General features: G+C 42.9%; 1 protein-coding gene across 3 annotated transcripts in view; it reads left to right on the top strand.

Annotated features, from left to right (window-relative positions):
- Positions 1-26,316, top strand: part of CLVS1 (clavesin 1) — a 277,818-nt gene that overhangs the window by 247,298 nt on the left and 4,204 nt on the right. For all 3 annotated transcript variants that reach the window (XM_045008049.1, XM_045008048.1, XR_006577528.1), the window contains exons 4-5: positions 5,258-5,368; positions 6,961-7,196. In XM_045008049.1, coding sequence (XP_044863984.1) covers positions 5,258-5,368; positions 6,961-7,196 — 347 coding nt within the window. The remainder of the gene's footprint in view (positions 1-5,257; positions 5,369-6,960; positions 7,197-26,316) is intronic.

The raw sequence follows: 26,316 nt of genomic DNA, 5'->3' as shown, positions 1-26,316 counted from the left end.
GATGAGCAATGTGTCCCGGTAACTTTTGAATTCCTCACTTCTGTTGTATAAAATCTCAACCTCACTACTGAGAGTGAACTGAGGGGTTTTTTTTTCATATTTAATTAGACTGCATGTTATTTTGGAGAGAGGACATGTTTGCATGTAACACCTCTGCCAGGATTCCAAAGTGGTGACATGACAGTTACTCAAGCTAGAAGTCGTACCAGAGACTGATTTGGTCTGAATGTTAGTCTGTGGTGGGGGAACCCCCAGAATAACAATTTTTAGCATGCTTTTTGAAGTTTTGGATATTTTTTAAATTCTTAAATGGTTCTGAGCTGCTTCAGCAAAGTAGTAGTAAGAGGAAAAAGTGAAAGAATTCCCCCATCAACCCCAAGGTTACCTTACAAGCAATTGGTTAGACCACGTGATATGACAGTGTGATTCTATCACAAATTAAAGTTTACTAAACAAATCTGTGTTCTATACCCTAATTTATTGGTACCATCTGCCAAGATCCATGAACAGATGCTTTGTGGGCCCTCATTAATTTGCACTAATGACTGGGAGACCTATTGCAAATTATTGAATTTTGTGAATTAGTCAATATGGCAGGAGAACAAACAAACACAAAAAAAAAACCTTTGGATAGTGCATCCCAACGTTCACTTTATACTTCAGTATTCAATATGATAATATTTCAGCATATACTAGTGTATGTACTTGGGTATGCTTTATACCAAAAAAAAAAAAAAAGCAAAATCTTATTTGACTAAGATTTAGCTACAGCCCTCTGTTATTAAATCCTTCTTAGAAGAGAGGACTTTTGGTGAGAATCGTTAGGCTCATAGATTAGCAACGGGAAAATTAATGAGTTCTTACAGTGTCTTTTTAAAATTGAATTTAGTGCAGGGAGAAGCTGTGATATTGAACAGGAAACCTTCCAACTATCCGCCAAACAGCAAAAGCCTGGGCAGTACCAGTACAAGCCTCCCCAGCATCCTGAGCCTGAGGAACTGTGCTGGGGGAGCGGGGGGAAATAGTCAGCCCCCATGCTCATTCAGTGGGTAGACAAGCATAAAAATTCACCTCAGCTGCCTAACACAACCTGCCCTGTTTACATGAGGGCTTCAAAATGTGTTAACGCATGTTAGCGAACATGTTTTAAATATAAACATTTTATCCTAGCCCACATACAACCATAGGCCACTGAAGAGGCATCAGATGGCAATACGTTTCAGTTCCTATCACCACCAACCCAGGCTAGTTTTGGACCTGGGACCTAGAGCTGAAAGGCTCCTTACACCACTATGGTACCAGTCACAGTACTTCTCTGGGGAGAAACTGTTACTGAACCATTAATATACCATATGTGGAAGCTCTAAACTGTTATAGGGAATGATCAAATGTACTGAGAAGCAAGAAGCTTTAGTTTTTATGCTCAATGTAGAGAAAAATGACCTGATTTAAACACTTTTGTTTGCGATTAAAACCCTCCCCAAATGTAGGCGAAACTGTGTTCAAATGGGAGAGGCTGTGCATTTATTTGCATTGGGGAGGGGATTTTTACACAGATTGCACTGGACTTTTGAAGGAGAGATTATTTTGCTTTTTGATTGCAAATGACTGTACACACACATTGTCATTAGTGATGTGTTTGAGTCACAAAATTCAGAACTGGAATGTGATTTCAATCTGAACTTTCCCAAATTTGGAAGTTTGTTTGGATCTTGTGTGTTGGTTCAGCTCATTGATGGTTGAGGTCCATGTCATACAGTTTGGAAGGTTTGGATCCAGTGTTCCACCTCAGACCCATTTCTAACTTTTATATTCAGATGATTAACTTCCCTCTCTAAAATATCCTTTGTGTCAGAAGATTTGTATTTACTGTTAGAAGATCATCTTGATTTTTAGCCTTCAGCACAAAAGAATGAAGAAAGACCAGTAGAAGGTTTCTGCTGCGTGTTCACATTGCAAAATAAATAAATAAATAAAAACAGGGTGATGGAGAGAGTGGGAGGAAGTGGTGAAAAATTGTCTCTCACTCAACTCATAGATATTCCTCCCAAGTTATTTAACATATCATTACGTGCTTGACAGTTTTCAGTCCCGGACTGCTGTGCACTGCAGTGCAGAGGTGGCACATAAAACTTGAGAGAGGGAAAGAACTGAGTTAGCCTCCCTTCTGATCTCTGAACTAGGAGAGTCTTTACAGTCTGAAGGAAAAAGGTATATTGAGGTGGATGTGAACTTCAGAGTTTTCTTGAGAGTTTCATTCTGGCACTTTAGTGTTTATTTCTGTTACTAACTTCTTTGGAGAAAAAAAGCACTGGAAACAAAAAAAGAGGAATTCTGCAACAGAAAGTCTTTTCTACAGCACCAGTTAAGTCAATAACTAGAACCAAAAAGTTTCCTACAATCTGATTATGATGCTGTCATATTCTAGCCCTATGGAGCCAGATAAATACATAGATAGCTAGTCTGAGAAATCCCCAGATGTCACAGTTTCATCACCAGTGCAGAAACTGAAAGACTACTACTGATTGCAAATGGCTTTGGATCAGGTCCTTAAAGCATTTCCAGACTTATTTGCAAGATCCAGTCCCTGCTCCCAGAAAACTCAATGACAAAATTATCATTGATATCAATGGGAAGGTTTAGGCCCAAATTTTTTTAAGAAAGATTCAGCTAGAGATAAGACTAAGGATCTCATTCCTAGCATGGATTCAAAGAAAATGTACCCAAGACACACACACACACAAAATTTCTCATTATAAAATGCACCTTCCCAAGGAATCACAAAGGCACAAGGGCAAATAATTCCTAAAAGCACAAGTTCTTCAACAGAAAATCAACTTTAGTTACTTTCATCTTGCCTCAGAGAAATCAGCAGAGAGCCCAAGAGTGATCAGGGAGAGATCTCACACAGCTTAGTCCAACTAGCTAAAAACAATACAAGACAATATACGAGACATGAGCTTTTCTTATATATTTCTGCTCTGATTGGTAACTTTGTAAAAATGGCATACTGGGGCTCCAGAGCGGTGTCTCAGCAATATCCATATTGAATGTACAGAGTGAAAAAGAAAAATTATGGGTGTTTCTAACTGATAACCCTACAAACCCAAGCTGGGGTATGAAAGTCAAGCTGGGCTCTTTCCTGTGCATAAGGCCCAGTAATAAAGACTCTGCAGGATGCTGCAGCAAGCTGCCCTCTGTACCCCTTGGGGAATCCTATTCCACGGGTAATTATGGCATACATTGTTTAAATGTGAATACATTTAAACAATGTGGTTGTATGGGTGGCTTCGCTATTGTACTTAGTATATCCCATTGTACACACGTCAGAATCACTGACCTCCAGAGCTGTGTTGGGCTGACAGTAGTAAAGCTTACTTTCCCCACTATGTATATGTGCCAAGGGGAGGTATGCCAATATACACCACTGACCACCTGGCCCATATAATTCTGAATCCACATAGAAAGTAGATTTAATTTGGGAGAAGGCGCCATTAGGGATAGTCACAATATTCTGAGCAAAATGTTTTCTCATTGGAAAATGGAGTTTAGTTGAAATTGAAATTTGCCATGGGAAAAGAGCAATAGCAGGAAAATTGAACCAAAACATTTTGTTTTGGGTCAACATTAATCTCAATGTCTGCCTGAGCTACCATGGTGATTTATGGGAGTTGTAGTTCCTAGCCTCTAATTCGTCTATGCTCCCTTGCTATACAACATCTCTTATGTTGCACTCCAGTCTCTCCCTGTGCCTGAGCTACTGGGAGAGAGAGTCTGCAGCTCTGCTACAGAGACCAAGAGGGATCCAGAACTACAGCTCCCATGAGGCACTGTGGTGGCTCAGGCAGACACAGAGAACCCATTCTCTGTGTCATTCTCAGTGGAAATGCTTCAGAAATTGTCATTCTGTGAAATGTTTCTATATTTTGACTTTTCATCCCAAACTGGGACAAAAACAAATATCAAAATATGGGAATTTCCCATGGGACAGAAATGCCATTTTCCGATCAGCTCCAGGTGTTCTTTTTACATCATCCTTGTACAGAGCAGAAATCCACTTTTGACTTTGCTGAAAGTTCATATATTTCAATTTTTTCCCAGGTGCATCTACTTTAAGGGCCATATCCTCGGTGGTGTTATAATGCAACCACAATAATGTATACTAGCTGAGGAGCTGATCCTAAAATTCTTACCGAATGCTATAGCCATAATGGAAATAATAATTGCCTTCCTTTGGGGCTGGTGACTAGCAAAATGTATCAGTAGTGAATGTATCTTCTTAGTTGTTTACAAAGAGGCCCCAGTTCCTGTCAGAAAACAGCCAACTTGCCTCGCTCTGTGGGTGTCATCAGCAGATATATGCAGCAGCAGTTGCACTGTTTCCAAAAGTGAAAGGAGCCTAGCCTGTTCTCTGATAGACTCTGACATTTGCATGGTGTGAATGTAGATACAAAATATCATTTACAATGTACCTTTAAAGAAACTCCAGTAGCCTCCTATTAATTATGTGTACCACATTGCAGTAGCATCCTATTGCACCTAAGCAAACACCTCTGTGAGACTACTCTACCTGAATGCTAATGCTTGGATATTTGCACTAAACCTCAGCGGCAAGCACTTGGTGGTGTCAGTTTCCATGGTGCTGTCACATGCTCTCTCTCTCTCTCTGTCAACACATTCACATATCAGCATTTCCCACCCGCCTTGCTCTCCATAATGTGCTGCGCACTCACCCAGAAAGTTCAGCTATTGTAATGATGATTTAAGGGGGAATGGGATGGGGGGGAGGGGCAAAGGTGGCAGAAAGGGTGAAAAAGTGAGCTGTGTGTTGGAACAGGAGTGGGAATTTGCAGTTCAGTTATGTAACACAATAAGGAATTAAAATTAGTCCCCTCAAGGGATGTTCAGGAAACAAGCTGTGTTCATCACCCAGGCTGCATTTCCCTTCTCAGCACAGTATGATACGCTGAAGTGGAGTCAGAAGAAATTTGGGCAGAGATCTTGATATCCGCTTTTTTAAGCAGTAGAAACCAAGGTGTAACTGCATGGAGGGAAATGGGATAGTGGCTCCTTAAAACAGTGCATGTGTTTCTTAGTCCTCCTGCACCACCCATCTCCCCCACCACAAGCCGACTACTGATTAAATGGTGCGTCAGATGGTAAGATGCAAACTTGTTCTTTTGACTTTAGTCCTGCTGGCTGCTTGACTAATTTGGTGCGTCTATTTAATTGCCTTCCATTTCTTTCTTCTCTACAGGACAGCTTTCCTGCTCGCTTTGGAGGAGTCCATTTTGTCAACCAGCCCTGGTACATCCATGCCCTGTACACGCTAATCAAACCATTTCTCAAAGACAAGACAAGGAAAAGGGTAATTAGAGGGGGAGAAAACCTGTGATGCTTCAGACTCTAATTGGCTTGAATAGCTCCCTATTTTCTTTGCTTTATTCTTTTTTCTCTGTTTTTTTTTAATGGGCCTCTGAGAACTGCAGCTATGACTGAAGCCTCAGCTGGAGTTTGCAATTAGTCTAGATTCAATCAATAATTCAGCAGAAATAGGTTATTTTCAGAATCAAAGTCAGGGACCACAGAATGTACAAAGAACAGGCGCTATCCTATCGTACAATGGACAAGGCATGCCTATGGCCAGAGGAAGTATTTACTGAGCTGTGATAGTGTAGGGACAGGCACAGTCTCCCAGTGAAGCCATCCATATGAAGAAGCTCCCATAGAGCTCGATCTCTGCCCAGTGAGGTACTATCAACTCCAAGGAACTTGCCAGTTTTGCTTCTTCAGCAGGTTGCCTTTCTTAACTCCCACTGGTGTCCACAAAAACTTCCACTTCTCTATATCAGCTCACACAGCAGGAGGAGAAGCAGGTCTTCACTGCAGAGATGTACTTGGATTACTGGACCTCACTGTCCTTGTCCATTTTTATCCTGAAGTCCATAGTTACTAAAAAGGATCTCAGAAAGGCACCAAAATCTGGCCTGGGCTCCATCTGAGGAGTATTGAACAGGCTGAGGAGTCCTTCAGTGTGAAAACATGTCTGGGGGGATTAAAGAGCGGAAGGATAACTGGAGCTGGGCAGAGTGTTCAAATAAAACCCTAAATTACTAGAAGCTTTGTGTGGTTCAGTGTTTTACAAATTAAGAAACTGAGGATAAGTTCAAAGAAAATTGTTCAGGTACATGGACTTGGGTCAGTTTATAAATGTGTTGAAACAATTTGTGCAATTTTGATGAAAAGTCAGTTAAAATGCCATGTTTTGTTTGAACCCAAAACAACTCACTTGACAGGAGAGAATGTGGATCCAAACTGAGGGAAAATTTTTGCACATGACCCCTTGCACACCAAAACTACTGAGTATTTCCAGAGCTCTGAAAATAAATAGGTCTAGATTTTGGTGCCTATCTGAAATAGGCAGTGATTCTGTCACTGAGCTGGGCTCCAGGTGTAATTGCTACTGTACCAGTTCCAGCTCATTGCCTTTATGTTAAAGATCTTGATCTTGTTCTAGTTTATATCTCTGATCTTGTCTCCTCTTGCTCCCTATGCTCCCTTACAGACCTCTCACCTTTCCGATCCCTTTATTATCTTCTCTCACTCTCTTCTTCATGCTCTCTCTCTGTGGCATCCAATAACAGAACCATATTCCTCTTCTTCAGAGCCTTCTTTAGAACACTCTTCTTCCAGGAATCTCTTCTCCCTTCCCTCAAAAATAATTCCACAACCCACCCTTTCCCTGGTTTTATATGATGTATATCTTATGGTAATGACAGGGAACATCTCTAGTACCATATTTTCAGCGTTGACTTCAATGGGAGCAGAGTAAAGCTAATGCTGAGTGCTTTCGAAAAGACCCACCCATAAATTGCAGAGCAAATTCACCGCTCTAAATTATAATGCTTTATGAAATAAGGAACTGACTGTGCTTTTGTTTTTTGTTTTGTTTCGTTTCAGATCTTTCTCCATGGTAACAATCTGAACAGCCTTCACCAGCTAATACACCCAGAATGCCTGCCCTCTGAATTTGGAGGTACGCTTCCTCCTTATGACATGGGAACTTGGGCTCGGACATTACTTGGTCCTGACTACAGTGATGAAAATGAATACACTCACACGTCCTACAACGCGATGCATGTGAAGCACTCATCCTCCAACCTAGAGAGGGGGTGCTCACCGAAACACATGACAAGGTGAGAACTGGCCACGAGTGCAAATTCTGTCCTGTTGTTTCAAATTATAGGTTATGTATTTAGTCATCACCAGTCTAATGGTTGGACTAACCCAATTTAATAAGAGGCAGGAGCTTATTTTGCTGAAGCTGAAAGTAAGGGGCACTTTAGCCTGAAGAGTGATTACTATGTGGCGGTGAAAAGCCAGTGTTTCGGCAGTACCATAATTACTTCTCTGTTTACGAATGATTGTGAACAAAAAGAAGTTGAAATTAATGAGACCCTTTACATTGTATTCAATGAAAAAAGTCACAGTGGAATGCCATTTCCATGGCATAATATACAGGAATATTTCTGTTCTGTTTTACATTCACAGCTGTTGCTTTGGTACATTCTGACCACACTTGTCAATGATAGATTTTAGCTCCCTGTAATGTACTTCTGGTAGTTGGTGTATAACAAGCACCGTAGCCCTCTAAAAATGAATAGTCTCCTTTAGGTGCCTATGCAGTCACTACCCATTATCTGTTCAGCTAGTAAAGCTGGTCTCTTAAGTGTACATGAAGACCTTTACTTTTAGATCTGATGATTGTTTAGTGCTTCCAAAGCTTAAAATGGTCGTTTTTAAATCCACAAAGCTCACTAATTTGCACTAATTGACTGGAGGGGGAACCAATACAGAATAGTGAGGTTTGTGGATTTCTGAGTGTCATTATAGGGCCTGTGCTGGATGACACCACACTCTGAGGTCTGGTTACACTACACAGACCTATACTGGTGTAGCTACAGTAGAATCTCAGAGTTACAAACAGCTCAGGAATGGAGCTTGTTCGTAACTCTGAAATGTTCCTAACTCAGAACAAAACGTTATGGTTGTCATCAGTGTTTTTCTAGGAGTAAGTGATTTCTTGATCTTAAATCTCCCTTTTTCATACAAGTGAGTTTTTCCCCCTATTAAAATAATGGAATCACTCTTTTTCTCCTCTCAGAAAAGCTCTGCTTCTCCACAGGCATCATAAAATCTTGTCTCTTTTAACTCAAGGCATGATTTTGTTTAGATTTTTTCAGAAGACCAACACCTGTTGCATGCTTAGAGAGTGGCTTAAAAAAATATCTGACACTTTTAGTCATTATACTATTTTCAAAGGAACAAAAGAAAGGATGATCCTAACAGAATCGTAGATTTGAAGGCTGAAAGGAAGGATTATGATTTCTTTTAGTCCAGTCTCCTATGTAAAACATGCTATGAGATTTCACCCAGGAATGCATCCAGCCCAATAATCTGCAGTTGAACTAAAGTATATCATTTATAAAGACACTAGCTGGTTATATGGCCAATGAAAACACAAAGTGATATAAACATATGCTAATTATTATTACAGGACCCTTCCGCTATTCAAAATATTCACTTAAAATATGGGGGGAGGGGCATGTAAATGCATGCACTTCCATGTACACAATAGTGAGGGTATTTCAATCAGAGCCCCTTCACCCTTTCTGTTTTTTTAAATGTATGTAGTGGTAGTGCCTCATGTTTTGATCATAGATAAAGGCAGTAATGAACTGTAGTTCAAACTGCAGCAACTTGAAACAGATGCGATAATGACAGCACGTGAGCAATATGTAAAGGCTACTAGTAAGTGAACTCTTCTGTAAGAGAATAGAGAATACAGTCTACAGCTGGCGGGGGCGGGAGGGGATTTTGAGCCAACCTGAGCACAATATTTTGAGCCAATCTGAGCACACCCCTCCCACTACAAGTACTGTATGTGAAACATTATGCCTACTCCATTCCCTCAGAGGACTTTAATACCATTTATACTGAGAAAACAAGGCAAGAACTACAGATCAGAAAGAAACCACCAAGAGATGGAATCAGAGACCAACTAACCGAAATATGGTCTTACTTCATTTCATGAAGTTAATACAAAGCTGACAGAAAAACAGAACCTTTGAGAGATTAGTAAAATAGACCTTGCATTCTCACCTGAAAAACATACCGCGCATATCAAATTACATAACACCAGAGACAAGAAAATACCCCAGGAAGTCTCGGATGATGGCAAATGGTACAGATACAATGAAGAAAAAACAGGTACATGAGCTGCTTCGGATATGCAGAACTGAGCCAAGTTTTGGAATACTAATTAGCAATGAGACCACAACAGTACCTCCCTCCCCCATCCTCAGCAGTTTTTTTCCCAGTACCATGAAACTGCACAAGATCTGTTCTTGTAAACAATTTCATGTTTATTTTAGCAAATGCCAGTTTGTATAAATGAGGAAAACATTCTAAAAAACAACATAGAAAATAGTTCTTGAGCCTAGGAATTAAAATGATTTTGAAAGCAGTTTCACGACCTGGCAAATATTATAGTGTGAACAGGGTCTTACTCAAACCATCTGGTGTTTCCTTTTGGTCCAACTAAGGACCTGAGCGGAAATCAACCACTCACACTGAGAAAAAATCATAACAAATGGAAATGATAGCCCCATCCTCTGAAATTATCTCATACCATGGAAAAATACCAGAGCCCTAATACTGAATAACAGATGGAAAACACAGCAAAACTGCTGATGACTCCAGATAATGAGGGTAATAGCCAGAACAGCAGCAGCAACAACAAAATCCATTCAGATTTGATCTGTTTACTAAGATTCAGCTCAATGAAGTTTGAAATAGATAAGGTAATAAAACATGAAAACTAGCGTTAATATAGTAATGGCAAAGTCAACTCATTCTTAAAGAGTGGTTATGTTGATTTTAGATTGTTTATATGGGTGAGAACAGTGGTAAGTCATGTCTCTTTGGGAGAACATTCCAGTCTAGGTCCAGCTCCCGTGAAAGTTCTGCCTCCAGTGATGGCAAGCCTGTTTGGTTGAGCAATGTAGCTGTTGTGGGAGATTGTGATTATGGAAGGAGATGTTCTCACTAGCCTAATGAGGGCCAATGCGTTTTGAATATCAAGAAAAGGGTCCTGAGTTGGACTCTCTATTCAATAGGTAGCTAGTACGGAGACCAGAGCACCAGACTGAAGTTCTCATGGAGATCTCTGTTGCTTAATCAATGAGCTGCTGCATTTTGTACCAGCTGGAGTTTTTTTCAGGGCATGTAGCTTCACGCTTAGCTATAATGGGTTGAACTAATTAAGCCTAGGGGTCATGAATGCTCACCACACCAGTTACAGATGGCAATGACCGCCCATAGCTATTTAGATTTCTCTTAGCAGTGAGTGCAAAAGGATCTCCAAGCTGCAGACTGAGTTAGCAATCAGGGGGATGTTACAGAGGATGGTAATTCTTTGGAGATCTTCCCTTTTCCCAAAAGTGCCACCTTAGTCTTGTTTGGGTTCAGCAGCAGTATGTAGTCTGCCCTTACTATCATGTGAATCTCTTTCGCTTCCAATACCTGCCTCTCCATTATATCACCGTTGCCTATCAACCACTGGGTCTTGGGTCACTTCTTCCTCTGTGAGCTAGATTGTTGGTAAAGGTGATGGAAGGGGAATCCCTGACTTGTGGTAGGCTGGGACACAATTTGTCAGCTAACTGCTCCTCCTCCACTCTCTCTCTGTTGCCCATGTCAGCACAAGCGCACCCCTTGGAACTTGCCTTCAATCAAGACTCGTCTGAAAAGTCAATACCTCTTAGAAATAAACTGTTGAGAAATGAAATTTAACAAAACTACTCAGCCAAAAAACTGTTATGACAGAGTTTAGGTTGAGAACATGTATCAGTGATTTAAGAGCAAAATATCATAGGCGCAGGAACTAGTGGTTCTCCATTTTATGCGGGGTCCCAGCTGCCGGCCCCATGCCCGCCCCCAGCTGTGGCTCCAACCTTGGCCCCCTTACACTTGTCCAAGTCCCCCTCTCCTGGAGACACGGCCCTGGTCCTGGCCACAGCTCTGGGGGATGGGGTGGACAGGGGTAAAGGGGCTGGCTTTCAGCACCACCACTCTTATAAGTATTCCAGTGCCATTGCAAAATAAACTGCAAGGATGTTGCAATTATCCCCAAAATCAAACATTATAAACCCAGAAAATTCAGAATTACAGTTACACTTAAAAGAAATCTAGAAATGCTAACATGTGGAAATGCACGGTGTAGGCACCAAAACATCCTTAACTCTGCCTTATAGTGACCAAGGACCACATTTTCAAAGGATTTACTAAAGATGTAGTTAGATGCCTATTGGGTTTTTTAGAAGCACTTCAATAGGTTAGCCATTGACATCTATGGGAGTTAGGTGCCTAACCCAGTTAAGTGCTTTGAAAATTCCAGTAGGCCCCATCTTCATCTTTAGGTGCCTAAATTCCTTTGATCATCTGTCCCTGCATGGTTATGATTAAGGCATTTTTAGGGTTTGTGACCCCAGATTAGATCAAACTGATTTTTAAATACACATTAGATTTTTTTCATATTTTCCACTCATGATTTGGTTTCTTAAAGGATCATTTTCAAGACAAATATAACTCAATCTAATCTTCTATGGTCTCAGAAAATTCCTCCAGTGCTCAAAGAGAAGGAGCTGTACATTTGGAAAGGATAGATTCTATTTCCCATATCTAACAAAAACAACGAATGCCTGCTTTAAGGAAAAAAAACAGTACTTAACTATGAAGCTATGACAAGCTATGACAGTAGAATAAAAACAAAGAAATATGTTTTAGAATATTTTTGAGCCTGAACTTGGGGCTCATTCTGGGCAGAGATGGGCAGGGTTCCTATTTATTCAGACTGGCTCCTGATGGCTAGGTTGTGGAAGTCAGGTCTTTCACTGTTTTATTAGTTATTAACTCCAGTGTGACCTTACTATCCCCCTTCAGCAGATGCTTCTGGTTTTATGGGACACATCTGATGCTGGCTCACAGTCAGCACCTAGTTACTGCAGAAGCACTAAAATACCATAGCATAAAAATTAGGGCTGTCGATTAATCACAGTTAACTCACGTGATTAACTCAAAAAAAATAATCGCAATTAATCGCAGTTTTAATTGTGCTGTTAAACAATAGAATATCAATTGAAATTTATTAAATATTTTGGATGTTTGTCTACATTTTCACATATATTGTATGCTGTGTTGTAATTGAAATCAAAGTGTATATTATTTTTTATTACAAATATTTGCATTGTAAAAATGATAAACCAAATGATAACCAAAATAAACAATATTTTTCAATTCACCTCATACAAGTACTGTAGTGCAATCTCTTTGTCGTGAAAGTGCAACTTAAAAATGTAGATTTTTTTTTTGTTACATAACTGCACTCAAAACCAAAACAATGTAAAACTTCAGAGCCTACAAGTCCACTTGGGCCTACTTCTTGTTCAGCCAATTGCTAAGACAAACAAGTTTGTTCACATTTACTGCCCTCTTCTTATTTACAATGTCATCAGAAAGTGAGAATAGGCATTTGCATTGCACTTTTGTAGCCAGCATTGCAAGGTATTTCTGTGCCAGATATGCTAAACATTCGTATACCCCTTCATGCTTCGGCCACCATTCCAGAGGACACGCTTCCATGCTGATGATGCTCGTTAAAAAATAATGTGTTAATTAAATTTGTGACTGAACTCCTTTAGGGAGAATTGTATGTCCCCTGCTCTGTTTTACCCACATTCTGCCATATATTTCATGTTATAGCAGTCTGGGATGATGACCCAGCACATGTTGTTCATTTTAAGAACACTTTCACTGCAGATTTCACAAAACGCAAAGAAGGTACCAACGTGAGATTTCTAAAGATAGCTACAGCACTCGAACCAAGGTTTAAGAATCTGAAGTGCCTTCCAAAATCTGAGAGGGATGAGGTGTGGAGCATGCTTTCAGAAGTCTTAAAAGAGCATCAGTACGACGCAGAAACTACAGAACCTGAACCACCACAAAAGAAAATCATCTTTCTGTTGGTGACATCTGACTGAGATAGTGAAAATGAACATGAGTTGGTCCACACTGCTTTGGATTGTTATCAAGCAGAACTCGTCATCAACATGGATGCCTAAAAGGACATATGAATCTTTAGCGCATCTGGCACGTAAATATCTTGCGACACTGGCTACAATGGTGCCATGAGAACACCTGTTCTCATTTTCAGGTGACATTGTAAACATAAAGTGGGTACTATTATCTCCTGCAAATTGTAACCAAACTTGTTTGTCTGAGCGATTGGCTAAACAAGAAGTAGGACTGAGTGGACTTGCAGGCTCTAAAATTATACAGTGTTATATTTTTGAATGCAGGTGGGTTTTTTTTACTTAATTCTACATTTGCAAGTTCAACTTTTGTGATAAAGAGATTGCACTACAGTACTTGTATTAGGTGAATTGAAAAATACTATTTCTTTTATCATTTTTACGGTGCAAATATTTGTAATAAAAAAATAAATATAAAGTGAGCACTGTACACTTTGTATTCTGGGTTGTAATTGAAATCAATATATTTGAAAATGTAGAAAACATCCAAAAATATTTAAATTAATTGTATTCTATTATTAACAGTGTGATTAATCATGATTAATTTTTTTAAATCACTTGACAACCCTAATAAAAATCAGTAGGAAAATATGTGAAAGCTTCTGATTGCCCATGAACAGCAACTGCCTTGTCCCCCTCGCTAACTGGGAGCGGACTTGTTCCATGCCAACTGGAGGGATGCAAGGAGGGGAACAGATATTCCATATGAATATTGAGTCAAAATAGTTCTATTCCTTGTGTTATAACTAACATATAAAATACAGGTGGAGGTGGCACTTAGTTTTCACTATTCATATTTTGGGTTCAAAAATGAGGAAACTACTTACTTCTTTGTGGCACCTCCTCCCCATCAGTGGTTCATGATGAGTGAAACAGGCCATAATACCCAAGTAGGCACTTGAAGGCATATTGTAAATGTACAGTAGTTTGTGCTGATTAGTAGCTGTTGAAAAATGTTACAACAGGTGACTGGATTTTGCTAAAGTTTCAGAAACTAATGGAAAAGGCTGTGGTGCATTTGCCCTGTTAACTGGTCGTTGGCAGGCAGCATATGAAATGCTAGAGCGTTCCCCAAAGAACCAGAGGGCAAGGAATCTGAAGGCGTGATCAGAAGTAACAGGCCATGACTACACCTACAACACTAGGAATCCTGAGCACACCCAAAGTGGGGCAGAGAACTGGCTGCCTTCCTAGGCAGCTCTGGCTGCGGTTTTAATCCATACACAGCACTCAAGTACTACAGTGATCGGTGAACTGTAGCCGTGCAGACAAATACAGCTGATGTATAATAGCAGAACTGGTAGCACTGCCTATTAGTAAGGTGGCCCGACACTTCCCATTATAACACCCTGTTTTCCGTTGTATATAATTCTGCCAAACTTTAACCAGCAGGGCTGAAATGTTCCAGGCCAGGCTGACTTTTATTGGGAGAGAAATTTTAGCCAAAATTGTTCAGCTGTTTCCAAGAATTAAGCTACAGAAAAAAATTGTTTTGCTGATGGTAAAATAGTGTTAAGAACTTTTCTTTGAACAGCTCTAATGCCCCCATGCTTTGGAGCAGGGACTTGAAATTTGGCGGGGGGGAGGAGGGTCTTTGTGTCAGCGATGTGCCTTTTACCATCTCTGCGAAAATCCTCCCAAATTTGGCTAAATTACAAACCCTTTGAAAAATCACAGTTGACACACACTCAGTAAAGATGTCTTTGATTTTAGCAGCTAAAAGCTCCAAAGATTCCATTTTCACTGAACCCGCTCAGTCAGTTCCTAGTGCTGGACCATCCCCAAAGAACGACCAAACATGCTTCAGTCCAGGTCTATAGGAACAAAGCTGGACTTTTCCTGTAGATGCAGTTTCCAACAGCTCTGGGCCAGGCTGGGCCCTGAAACGGAGATCAAGGAGCCTTTCTCTCCTATGCTCTCAGTAACCTCCCTGCTTGCACCCAGGCAGCAGGGAGAAGAAAGCCATCTGATTTTAATATCAAAGGACCAAAAGCCAGCCCAGAGGGAGGGAAAGCAGTAGACTCGGACAAGGAGTCTGGCCAAGCTGGGAGTTGGGGAGAGAGAAACTGTGGGAGTTGGAGGGCTGGGACTGGGAGCAGGTAGGGGAAATGGGAAGATAACACATGTCATATGAGAAGTTGTGGGGGAGAGGTGTAGAGAGACTGGCTGTACAAGAAGATTGGGCCTAGGAACCACTGTGGGAGGGAATGGGGGCAGGGGAGAGGAGAGACAGATCTTAGAAGGAGCTGGGCGCAGTGTCGGGATGGGGGAGAGAACTGGGACTGGCTGGACAAAGAGATTGGGACAATCAGCCAGGGTGGGGGTGAGAGAGTGAGAATGTGGAGACTGAGATTGTATAAGGAGCCTGGAAGCCAGTGAGGGAAAGACAGATCAGATGAGATCCAGCAGTGGGGATCAGTTGCAAAAGGAGGCTGGGCATGAGTGTAAGGAGGGAGAAAATGAGGAGCCTTGGATTAGGTAGGCAAGGAGAATGAAATTGGAACAAGGAGCCATGGGTGGGGAAGAGACAGGACTGGGACAGGGTCACGTTGGAGGGAATGGGACAGAAGAGTCTCACTCAAGCACACAGCCCTTCTGGAGCCTGGCAGGGAACCCAAGACTCCTAAGTCTCACCAAATATCCACAAAACCCACTGGTGAAATGTGTCTTCTCCTCCTGTAGTGCCAGTCCACACAGAGTCTGACAACCTACTAATGCTGTCAGGTGCTCCAGTTACTCCTCTGCTGATGTGGCAGAGGTCTGTGTGGAGGGTCTAAAGGTTCCAATCCTGCTGGTGAACCATGTGAGTATCAAAATGATGCCACATGATGGAATTTCTGTTTTTGTTTTTTTTTCAGTTTCCTTTGTTAAAAACCTAGGAAACTATATACACACACAAACTATGTTAAAAGAACATTATTAAGGTTGCGAAGTCAACCACTCAAAAGTTAGGAAATTTCAGAAATAAGGTTGCTGGTGTAACCTTAATTCAGCCCCTTTGTGAGTTATGATACAGGCTTTAATTACTTCATCACATACTATTTTTTCCAGAGGACCCTGGCCTCCTTCTGGGCACAGGATGAAATTGCTTTGGGGCTGAATTGGGGTGGTGTAGTGAAGGAAACTGTTGTGTGCAGGACCCCAGACTCATTTGTTGCAGAAGTTGGAAGGTGTGTGGTGAATGAGACAGGGAATTGCAGGGAGAGAAAGGACAGTCTTATGGTTAAGGCTCTTGAATGGTGCCATGGGGAACTGAATTCTATCCCTGCCTCTGCCAGAGTTCCTATGTGATGTGAAGCAACCCACTTAACTCAAACTTTTCACAGGTGGTCAATAATTGTGTGGTCCTAATTTTCTGGGTGCCTGACTTGAGACCCTGGGGCCTGATTTTCAGAAGTGGTGAGCACTCACAGTGCTGCAAACTGAACTTTGTGGGAGCTGTGCTTTGGATATATGCAGTGCTATATTCTAAGTACTCTGAAAAACCAGGTCCTCAGTGTCTCAAATTGGTCCCCAAAATTAGTGGATACCTTTGACCTCATCTCTGGCTGTGTCTCAGTTCCCCATCTGTAAAATGGAGATAATTTCCCCTCCCCCCCAAGGGTTGTTGTGAAGATAAATTCATGAATGTTTGTGGAGAGACGAGGAGGGTGAGGTAATATCTTGTATTGGACTATCTTTTGTTGGGGAGAGAGACAAGCTTTCGAGCTACCCAGAGCTCTTCTTCAGATCTGGGGACATGAATATGAGGAAACTGATAATTCTGTCTTCAGATCAGCAAATGAGTGTAGTGCAGTAAATAAGGCCTGGGCTCACACATTGAATACTGAGAAAACAAACTGTTAACTGGCTGATGATTACGTGAGCACCATCCCACTGGCTAGGAACCAAGTCCACCATTAGGGAAAGGTAGGGACTTGCAGCTGTTATCTAGTGGACTGAGTGATAAGCTGGGAGGCCTGGGTTTTATTTTTGGTTCTGCCACTTTCTCACTGTATGTCTTGATCACTTAACTCCTTTGCTTCCATTATCCCTCTATCTATAATATGCTCACCCATCTTTGTGAAGCACTTTAGATCTATGGCTATAAGATGCCATGTACATGCAAAATAATTATATGTATCAAAATAGAATTTAGAGGCATCAGGAGCCCACTGGAGCTGTACATTCACAGAGTAAGAGGCAGTCTTTGCCCCAAGGAGCTTACAGTCCAAATAGACAAAGCAACGGGTGAGAGAAAGAAAGTACTGTCAACCCTAGTTACCAATAGGAAACTGAGGTACAGAAAGATGAAGTGACTTGCTCAAAGGAAGTCTTTGTAGTAGGGGTGATTAGTAGTATATTATCTGCACAAAATCCAGGGCCATCTTGATGTTTCCGATCTGCATACCACAGAACAGGGAAAACTTCATCTGGGATCTGAGGTGAGGACTTATGGGGTCCTTAGCCAATGGAGGGTGTGTGCACGCATGCGTGAGGGTTGCAAGGAAAGAAGATGGCATTTTCTCCACTTACCTTTCAAGATCTTGCTGTCCACAGGCAATCATTGTAGTGCATTTGTATTAATAAAGTCGCCATCTTTTATCACCCATAATGTACACGTCTATGTCCTGCACCAATCATTTATGTACTCCCATTGTCCTCTGAAATGGGGGAAATAGCTGTTCTCTCCACTGGAGAGGTTTAGTTTTGGAGACATGCTGTATAGTCAGGGCTGGCTCCAGGGGTTTTGCCACCCCAAGCAGCCCAAAAAAAAAAAAGCCGCGATCGTGATCTGCGGCAATTCAGCGGGAGGTCCTTTGCTCCGAGCAGGAGTGAGAGACCCTCCACCGAATTGCCGCCGAATCCCTGAAAGTGCCGCCCCACTCTCGAGTTGCCGCCCCAAGCACCTGCACTATACACAGGGTGCCTGGAGCCAGCCCTGTGTATAGTGCAACTCCCATTTTCTCTCCCACCCCTGACAGGTTACATAGCATATTGGGAGAAAAAAATGTCCCTCACGCTTTGCCAATAAGAAAATTAATGGCTGAGAGTCTAACAGAAACATTTCCCCTGCTTATTATTTTCTACAAATGGAATAAATAACAGGAAGATGAACAGCCCTGAAGTGTTCATGAAATGGGAAGAGAATTAGGGGGAACTGAGCAGATGGGAGGCGAGAGGTAAATTAATAGAGTTTCACAATGTGATCTAATTGATTGGTTACAATGTGTCTGTCTGAAAGGCTTAAAGCCTCTCGCTCCTGAGGAGAAAAAAAAACAACCTTGGCACGACTGTCATGTTTGCCACAGCACATTGGCTTGTTAGTAGCAGGAAGGAAAGATTAAATAAGGGAGGCATAAGACTGGAAAAGGTGGCTTTCTAGGTGAGCATGTCATGAGCATGTTATTGGTACAGAAGTGGGTTTTTGTTGGTTTATAAAGCCTTTCAGAAGTGTGATCCAGCCGTCTTAAATTCCTGGCAGCTGAATCACCGCAGTTTTACTTCACTTGTACCCTACCTTGTCTCTGAGATCAGTGGAGTTAGAGCAGTATAAAACTGGATTAAAAGAGTAGCAATCTGGTCTTTGTTGTATAGTTTGCTACTGAATGTAACGTACTCTCATTAAAATGATCACACAATATGTAAAGGCATCTGCGCTCTCTCACATAGTTATGTATATACCCCTACATAATGCTGTCATTTGAAAATTAAGGCTAATCTACTGGAGAAACAGCAGGATTTTCTTGGCTTTCCCAACTTTGGAGTATCCCCACCAAGGAGTGAATCACCCCACTTGTTTTCATTTACTCTTTCAATAGTAAGAACATACTTGAGCATTACTCAAAGCTTCAGAAGTGAGCATGAGGATTCACTCTTCTTTCCACTTTGGATTTGCTCTCCTAAGCAAGGTTAGTTTAGTAGAGAAGTCTAAGGTCACTGAACAGCTTTTAAGTACATTCAGATATAGCTCTGAATGAGACATACTCCTGGGTTCCAACCCTGCAAAGCCACTCATGCTTAACTGAACACAGGAGAAGAGACTTGGTGAAATCAATTGAACTACTCGCATGCATAAAATTTAACACATGCATAATTGTTTGCAATCTCAGGGCCTTACACAGGAACATTTTACATGTAGTGAATGCTACCCTCTACTAAGGGGTTAAACTCCAGCCCACCTGCCCCCTTTCCCCTCCACCCCCACTCCCAGCCCCTCATACACCTGAGCACTTTCACTTTCAGATTTACTGAACAGTTTTATTGAACAAAAACTACATACTCTGGGATTCAGTTGTGCCCACCCCTAACTCTATGTGGCTGAGTAGCATGGAGGGAGCTAGGTTTGGAAGGGGCATAACTGCAGTAGGCGAAAAATATTGACTCTCAATTTAAAGTCCCCATTCAACAAGGCTCTTTTTACTCCACCGAGACTTAAGTGCTCTGCTGAATCAGGGCCATAGACTTTGCAGGTGTCATAAGGGACTGAAGGACTTTGCAGACTGCTGAAGGGAGGAGTCACCTGATTCCTACTAAACGCCAGAGCCAAAACTGAGTTGCTATGTGGTCCTCTGAAAGAGGATTGATTGATGAATAATTGTACTCTCAACTGATACAATACAAATCCTCCTCTGTCCCCAGTATATACGAGACACTGATTTATGAGGAAAGATTTAGGACCTGATTTTTTTTAATTGCCTTTAAAATGGGCCTGCCAACCCTTATGGGAGCAAATAATAGAATTTAAATGTGTAACTAACCGGTCTGTGAGAACAAACATTTGTGCTGCCAATTGGGATGGAGAGCAGCATTTTTCTTCTGCATAGTAAAGCTTCAAAGCTGCATTAAGGCAATGTTCAGTTGTAAACCTTTGAAAGAACAACCATAACGTTTTGTTCAGAGTTATGAACATCTCAGAATTATGAACAACCTCCATTTCCAAGGTGTTTGTAACTCTGAGGTTCTAAGGTAGATGGAGACAGAACCACCTGGCTCAAACACATGAATCCTGGCCTGTAAACCCTCCCACCCTGCTTCTTTCATCATATAAATTGTGTACTCTCTACCAATCTGCTGATGATAGACAGGTCCTGAAAGACCATGCACAAGATTACAGGTCAGACTCCTGCAAAGCAGTCTCATAGTGTCTTTGATCTTTCGATGGTTTAGATGAGGAAAATAGACTCCATGAAGAAAAAGCTTCAAGACATCTTAAGTAGAATATTATTTATTGAATACTAAATGCTGTGAGTCTGTAGCACAAGAATAAATACTTTGAATGCTATTCTAGAAAAGAATACATAAATGAGATTTAGCATGGACAGCTCCAAAATCCTAGACAATGAGGGATTAGCAGCATTACTATTCTTTCCTATCACATCATGTAAAGAAGTTCCATGGAAATTTCTTTTGTATCATACTGCAGAAAGTGAAGGTTTACCATAGAGGCAGGAGCAAAGGGCACTGGGTTTTTTATTGTTGTGTGATTAATCAGTGAACATCACAGGTTTACCTTGAGACAAGAAAAACTTCCAGGGGTGGAGGATGTCTTCCACTTTCCTTCAGTGGAAGCAGCTGTGATCCTTGGAGAACAAAGCCAGAGTTTGCATGTCCAGCTCCTGCCCCCAAGCAGACCTCACTTCTAAATACAAAGTAAACCAGCATCCATTTTAGATCAGTGGGTGTTAGGGAGAAAACAGTCACTCGTTAGTGCTCTGACTAGCCCTAGCATTTTAGCTTGGCACGTCTAGCAATAACTTCAGATAATATTATCAGGAAGATGAATCATACTTTCTAAATCCAACTAATGTTTGGATGGTATTAAACTGGAGTGAGTCACCAGCACAAAGTAATGTGTGTGTGGAGGATCACTTGGCGCTACCACCTGTGGGTTTAGAACAAAATGTTCAATTACCACAGAAGCAGCTTGAATCCCAATGAGGTTATCAAAGGAAGCAGGGAACGAATACATGACTAAAGTGCTCAGGCTAACAACCATTCAGGCTTCCTTTCCTCCATCGTGACTCATGTTTCCCTGAAATACACAGGAAGGACTGCAAAGAGTTCTGTGGCACCTTATAGACTAACAAACGTATTGGGGCATGAGCTTTCGTGGGTGAATACCCACTTCGTTGGATGCACTTGACACAGGAAGGACTGAATCCTTCATTCAGTTAAGGCAGCAAAACTTTCATTTGGTTCACTGGGAACATGGATAGGGCGCAAAGCTTTCATCCTCCAGCTCTCCTGTGACACTAGAGCCGGGAGGGTAGATATTGCATCCACAACCTTCATTTGAGTTGGGATGCTGGCGTTCAGCAGAGATTTTGCAGCTTAGTCAGTCAATTGTGGTTTGCAGTATGAAAAACACTGAGACAAAAGATGTGCTTTGCAAGGCTAGAGTGATAGGTATTGTAAACTGTGGCAGCAAATGCTTTAAAAGAAAACCAGCAACCAAATCACTAAAATATAGTGAGGTGGGGACGAGGACTGGATGGACCAGAAGACTGATAAAGGGATAATTCGTCTTTCTTATTTAGATTATTGGTTCACATATAGCCCAGGATGTAGTGACTTGAAAGTGGGTGTTCAGTGTGAATTAGGCTTATTACCTTTGCCCCCAGTGAGCAGAGATCCAAAACCACCAAACCCACCTCACAGTTGGCACCCTTGGGAACCTTACTGGCAGGGCCGGCTCTGGCTTTTTTGCCGCCCCAAGCAAAAAAACAAAAACAAAAAAACCTGCGGGGCGGCCGGAGCCAGGGTGCAAACTTTCGGCTAGCGGGACTCCCTGTGCTGCAGACGTGCCCTGGGCAGTGGAGCGTGCGCCCCAGCTAGCAGGGGGGAGGCAGAGGGCGCGGGGGAGGAGAAAGAAGGGGGGCGGCCAGGGCTTTCTTCAGCCAGGTCGCTCACCACTCGGCCCCTCCCGCCGCGCTGCCTGCCAGGAGGGCTCTGCACCGCTCCGGTCGGCGGGGAGGGAAGGACGTGGGCTGCTGGTCTTGCTGCAGACCTGGCACTGCCCGGCTGGGGCAGACGGAGCACGCAGCTGGCTCCTGTGCCGCCCTAAGATTGGCCGGAATGCCGCCCCTTAGAATCTGCCGCCCAAGCACGAGCTTGCTTGGCTGGTGCCTGGAGCTGGCCCTGCTTACTGGGAATTAATTGGCAGGGAGGATGAACTATCCTCCATGTCAGAGTTAAGACACACTGAATGGAGGGTTTTTGGGCACCTGCATTTCCACTGCAGATTCCATGGATAAACAAAGGTCTTTTTTACCCAGGACTGTCCATCCAGCCACATTCACAAGAGCTAAATTCACTGAAGAACATTCTTTTTCAAAAAGTGGATACACGGCAATTTCAGTTTTAAATTAAGTTGATCAAAATGCTCCATTCTCTAACTCACTAGGAAACACACACAACAGTGTGGAACTAGCTGAATTGTCTTCTTGAACACAGAGAAGAGATACAGAAGGGCAGGGAAACATGATTACATAGGTTAAATCTGCTTCTCGGTGGTTGTGGCTTATTCCCTGGTCCTGTGAGCTATTCATTCGTCAACTGCAGCCATCACTTCAATTTCAGCTAGTCATAACCCTATTCTGAATTTATATAAAGTAAAAGCAGTTTTATCTGGCACTTCACCAACAGAAAAGCCATTTTATACAGCTTTCCAGATCTTCATTGAAATTCCGGTTTATAGTCCTGTTGGTGCGGGGCCAGCAGGGGGTTAGGGTGCAGGCTCTGGGAGGTAAATTGGGTAAAGGAGGGGGCTCAGGGCATGGGAGGGACCTCGGGGTGCTGGATCTGGGGGATGTTCATCTCAGGTGGCTTCCTGCAAGCGGTGACCTGTCCTGGCTGCTCCTAGGCAGAGATGTGGCAGGCAGCTCTGTGAGCTGCCTCCACCGGCAGGCGCCACCCCCACAGCTCCCATTGGCTGCAGTTCCCAGCCAATGAGAGCTGCGGATCTAGCACTTGGGGAGGGGCGGGGCAGGGCAGGGCACAAGGCCGCCTGCTGCGCCTCTGCCTAGGAGCAGCTGGGACAGGTCACCGCTTGCGGGCAGCTGCCCGAGGTGAGTGCCCCCTGGACCTGGCACCCTGCACCCCCTCTAATACCCAACCTGCTGCCTGAGCCCCCTCCTGCACCCAAATTCCCTCCCAGAGCCTGTGTCCCAACCCTCTGCCAGCCCCACACCTCTTCCCTCCCTCTTAGTTATCCGGCATTTTTCACTTACCGGCACCCCATTCCACCAACATGCAAGATAAAACTGCTTTTACTGTATATCACTTAGCTCCATTGTGTATCCTCACACTCAGAAGTCAGTCGATACTGTGCCTTATAAAATATTCACGTTATTTTACATCATCTGTGATTTGACCCCGGTATAATAATCAGCCTAGACCATGCTATTACACCATGGAAATCAATAAAGTGAACGGGAAGATCCTCAGGTGGTGTAAATTGGTGCAGTTCCATTGAATTCAACCCATCTGAGGATCTGGCCCTAAGTCTAGCTTCCTATTATGATACACCAGGGATTGGCAACCTTTAGCATGCGTCCCGCCAGGCTGGTTTGTTTACCTGCCACATCTGCAGGTTCGGCCGATCGTGGCTCCCACTGACCGCAGTTTGCTGCTCCAGGCCAATGGGGCCTGCGGGAAGTGGTGCAGGCCGAAGGATGTGCTGGCCGCCGCTTCCTGCCGCCCCCATTGGCCTGGAGTGGCAAACCGCAGCCAGTGGGAGCCACGATTGGCTGAACCTGCAGACGCGGCAGGTAAACAAACCAGCCCGGCCCACCAGTGTGCTTACCCTTGTGGGCCGCGTGCCATAGGTTGCTGATCCCTGTGATACACCATTGTTGGAATAGAATAGCCCATTCACGCATGGTGAAAATGACCTTCAGAGCCAAGTAAATGCACAAGCACTGGAGTTACATCATGGGTGAACTGGGACCCTTCAGAAATGTACATTTAATTATACCCCCTTAGACCTAATTATGCCTGCTTTACTCATGCGTAAAGGAGTCTACAACAGGTCTGCCTTACACACTGAGAGTCTAGAAGGTGCAAGCTAAAGTATTCCCCATTCTACTATAACTTGCATCTTCTGGCTTCTTGGCATGTAAGTTAGACATGAACACAGAACAGGTGTGAGCAGGTCTAGTGGAATCTAAATTAACTGATACCACCTTACCCATCGCTTCTGAATTTGGCACTAGATAATCACTTAAAGGCAACCAAATAAAGACATTTTGGAATTATGAACATCCATTTATTTGTGCCTTTCATTTACTAAGTGTTACATCATGTTTATGCACGACACCGGTAGGAAAACAGTCTCTGAGTTTTTATCAGTGATGATGGTATAAGTCAAGGTAAACTCATCTACCATAAGTGCAAAATTTTGTATTGGCCACTTAACAGTTAAAATCAAAATGGCTTAAACTAGTATTTAAATGGTGGGGCTACAAGTTATATACACGATCAGGCAGCCTATATGGTCTGATTTCATTGATCGATTTTGATGAGTGATTGACAGAATTTCTGTGAAGAAAGTGTTAATACACCTTCCTCTATTTCTGTATTTCTGAGAGAGAGAGAGAAAGACAGACATGACATGACGTAGGCCCAGAAACAGGAACCAAGAAAGTGAGTTTTACTGTTATAACATTAGTATTTTGCTTATTTAACTGGTTTTTGCAGCTAGACAATGTTCTAATCTATGCCAGGCAGAAGTGCCTTGTAAACAGGCAGTCTGTAATAGACCACAGCCTCTTTCTAAAATTAGGTAAAGTAATTACAGAATATAATATTTCAAGTTGTATTTTAAAACACTAATACATTTATGTTGCGAACCTTCCACCAATTCACATCATCACATCAATAGGAGCACCCTGCCTATGGTGACCATAGGTCTTGTTTTGGCCATGACAGCCCTGTCTCGGCTATCCCGACTTTATGGCAAAAGTGGGCATTTGTCCCCTTGGCTCTTGGGGTGCTGAGGAATGTGCGGGGAGTGAATGGTGATCCCAGCCCCTTGCGGGAGGCAGGCAGGGCTCTGGTGAACAGCCTCGTGGGCTGGGGGCGCAGGCAGAGGTCGGGCGAGTGGCTTGGCCCAGACCCATTTGTGTGTATGGGGATTCGGACAAGTGGCTAGGGCCAGCCTTGCAGTGGGGGGGAAGGCGCTCGGGCTAGCCCCACATGGTGTCCTGTTTTCCCATTGGGAAATATGGCCACCCTATTGCTGCCCACTGTGAAAGCTAGGACATTATGAGCCACATACTCACTGGGGTAAATGAACAACATTCATTTCTGAGGAGCTACATTTTAGTAACTACCGGAGCCCATGTACATGAAAAATTCCTTTTGAATCCCACTGGGAATTAATATAATCAACAGCTGTTTCATTGTTTTTCTTCCTGACTCCTTCCATAAACCAACCAACCAAAACAAACAAAAGCAAAACCCAACAACAACATCCAGCCAAAACACCTAAACTTTCATTTCCCAGCAAACAAAAATATCCGTGTTTAGAAAGTGAAAATCCGAACGGCGCGGCTGGTTCTTTGTTGTGACTGCTTAGAGTTGCCGTCGAGATCAGGCAAGCTGTGCTGATTGTTTAAATCAGTACTCGGCCCCTTGGGTTAAGCTGGATTTAAGTATTAGAAAGACAGCTCAGGAGAAAGGGCTGAATTATTTATGTTAGTGGAGGGGGGCTAAGCCGCTTCTTATGAAGACAAAGGGGAGAAAAAACGGATTATTGCTGTCACAGAGCCGGGCCACAGATAATGTTGAGGTTGGATCCCTGTTTGTATTATTTTAATGCGCTGGGCATTGGACATGGTTTATGCAGTGGCCTTGAATGTGGTTGACCACGTGCACTGTGATGCATCTAGTGGACAAGTATGTTATGTCGAGGGATCTTTCAATACACATTCAGGCTATTTTAACTCAGACTGAAGGTGGCTTGGGGAAGCAGGGAAGGACTAGCCAGTGGGGGCAGGATTACACGTGCACATGTAGGAGTCGTGGCTCCTATTCCAGCCCCTGAGCTGTGCTAGTACTAGCGGTGGCAGGGCTGCTCAGTGCCCTGTCAGTGGATTGGGGGATTCACTGCCTCCCACCCCATTGTAGCTCTCCTGCGTGTAGCTCATTTACCCAGGCTTTGTGTGCATGTGAATGTCACCCT

This window comes from Mauremys mutica, chromosome 2 (genome assembly GCF_020497125.1).
Source record: "Mauremys mutica isolate MM-2020 ecotype Southern chromosome 2, ASM2049712v1, whole genome shotgun sequence".
NCBI classification, from domain to species: Eukaryota; Metazoa; Chordata; order Testudines; family Geoemydidae; genus Mauremys; species Mauremys mutica.
Note: the sequence above shows the minus strand (reverse complement) of the source record. Positions and strands in the feature narration are given on the sequence as shown.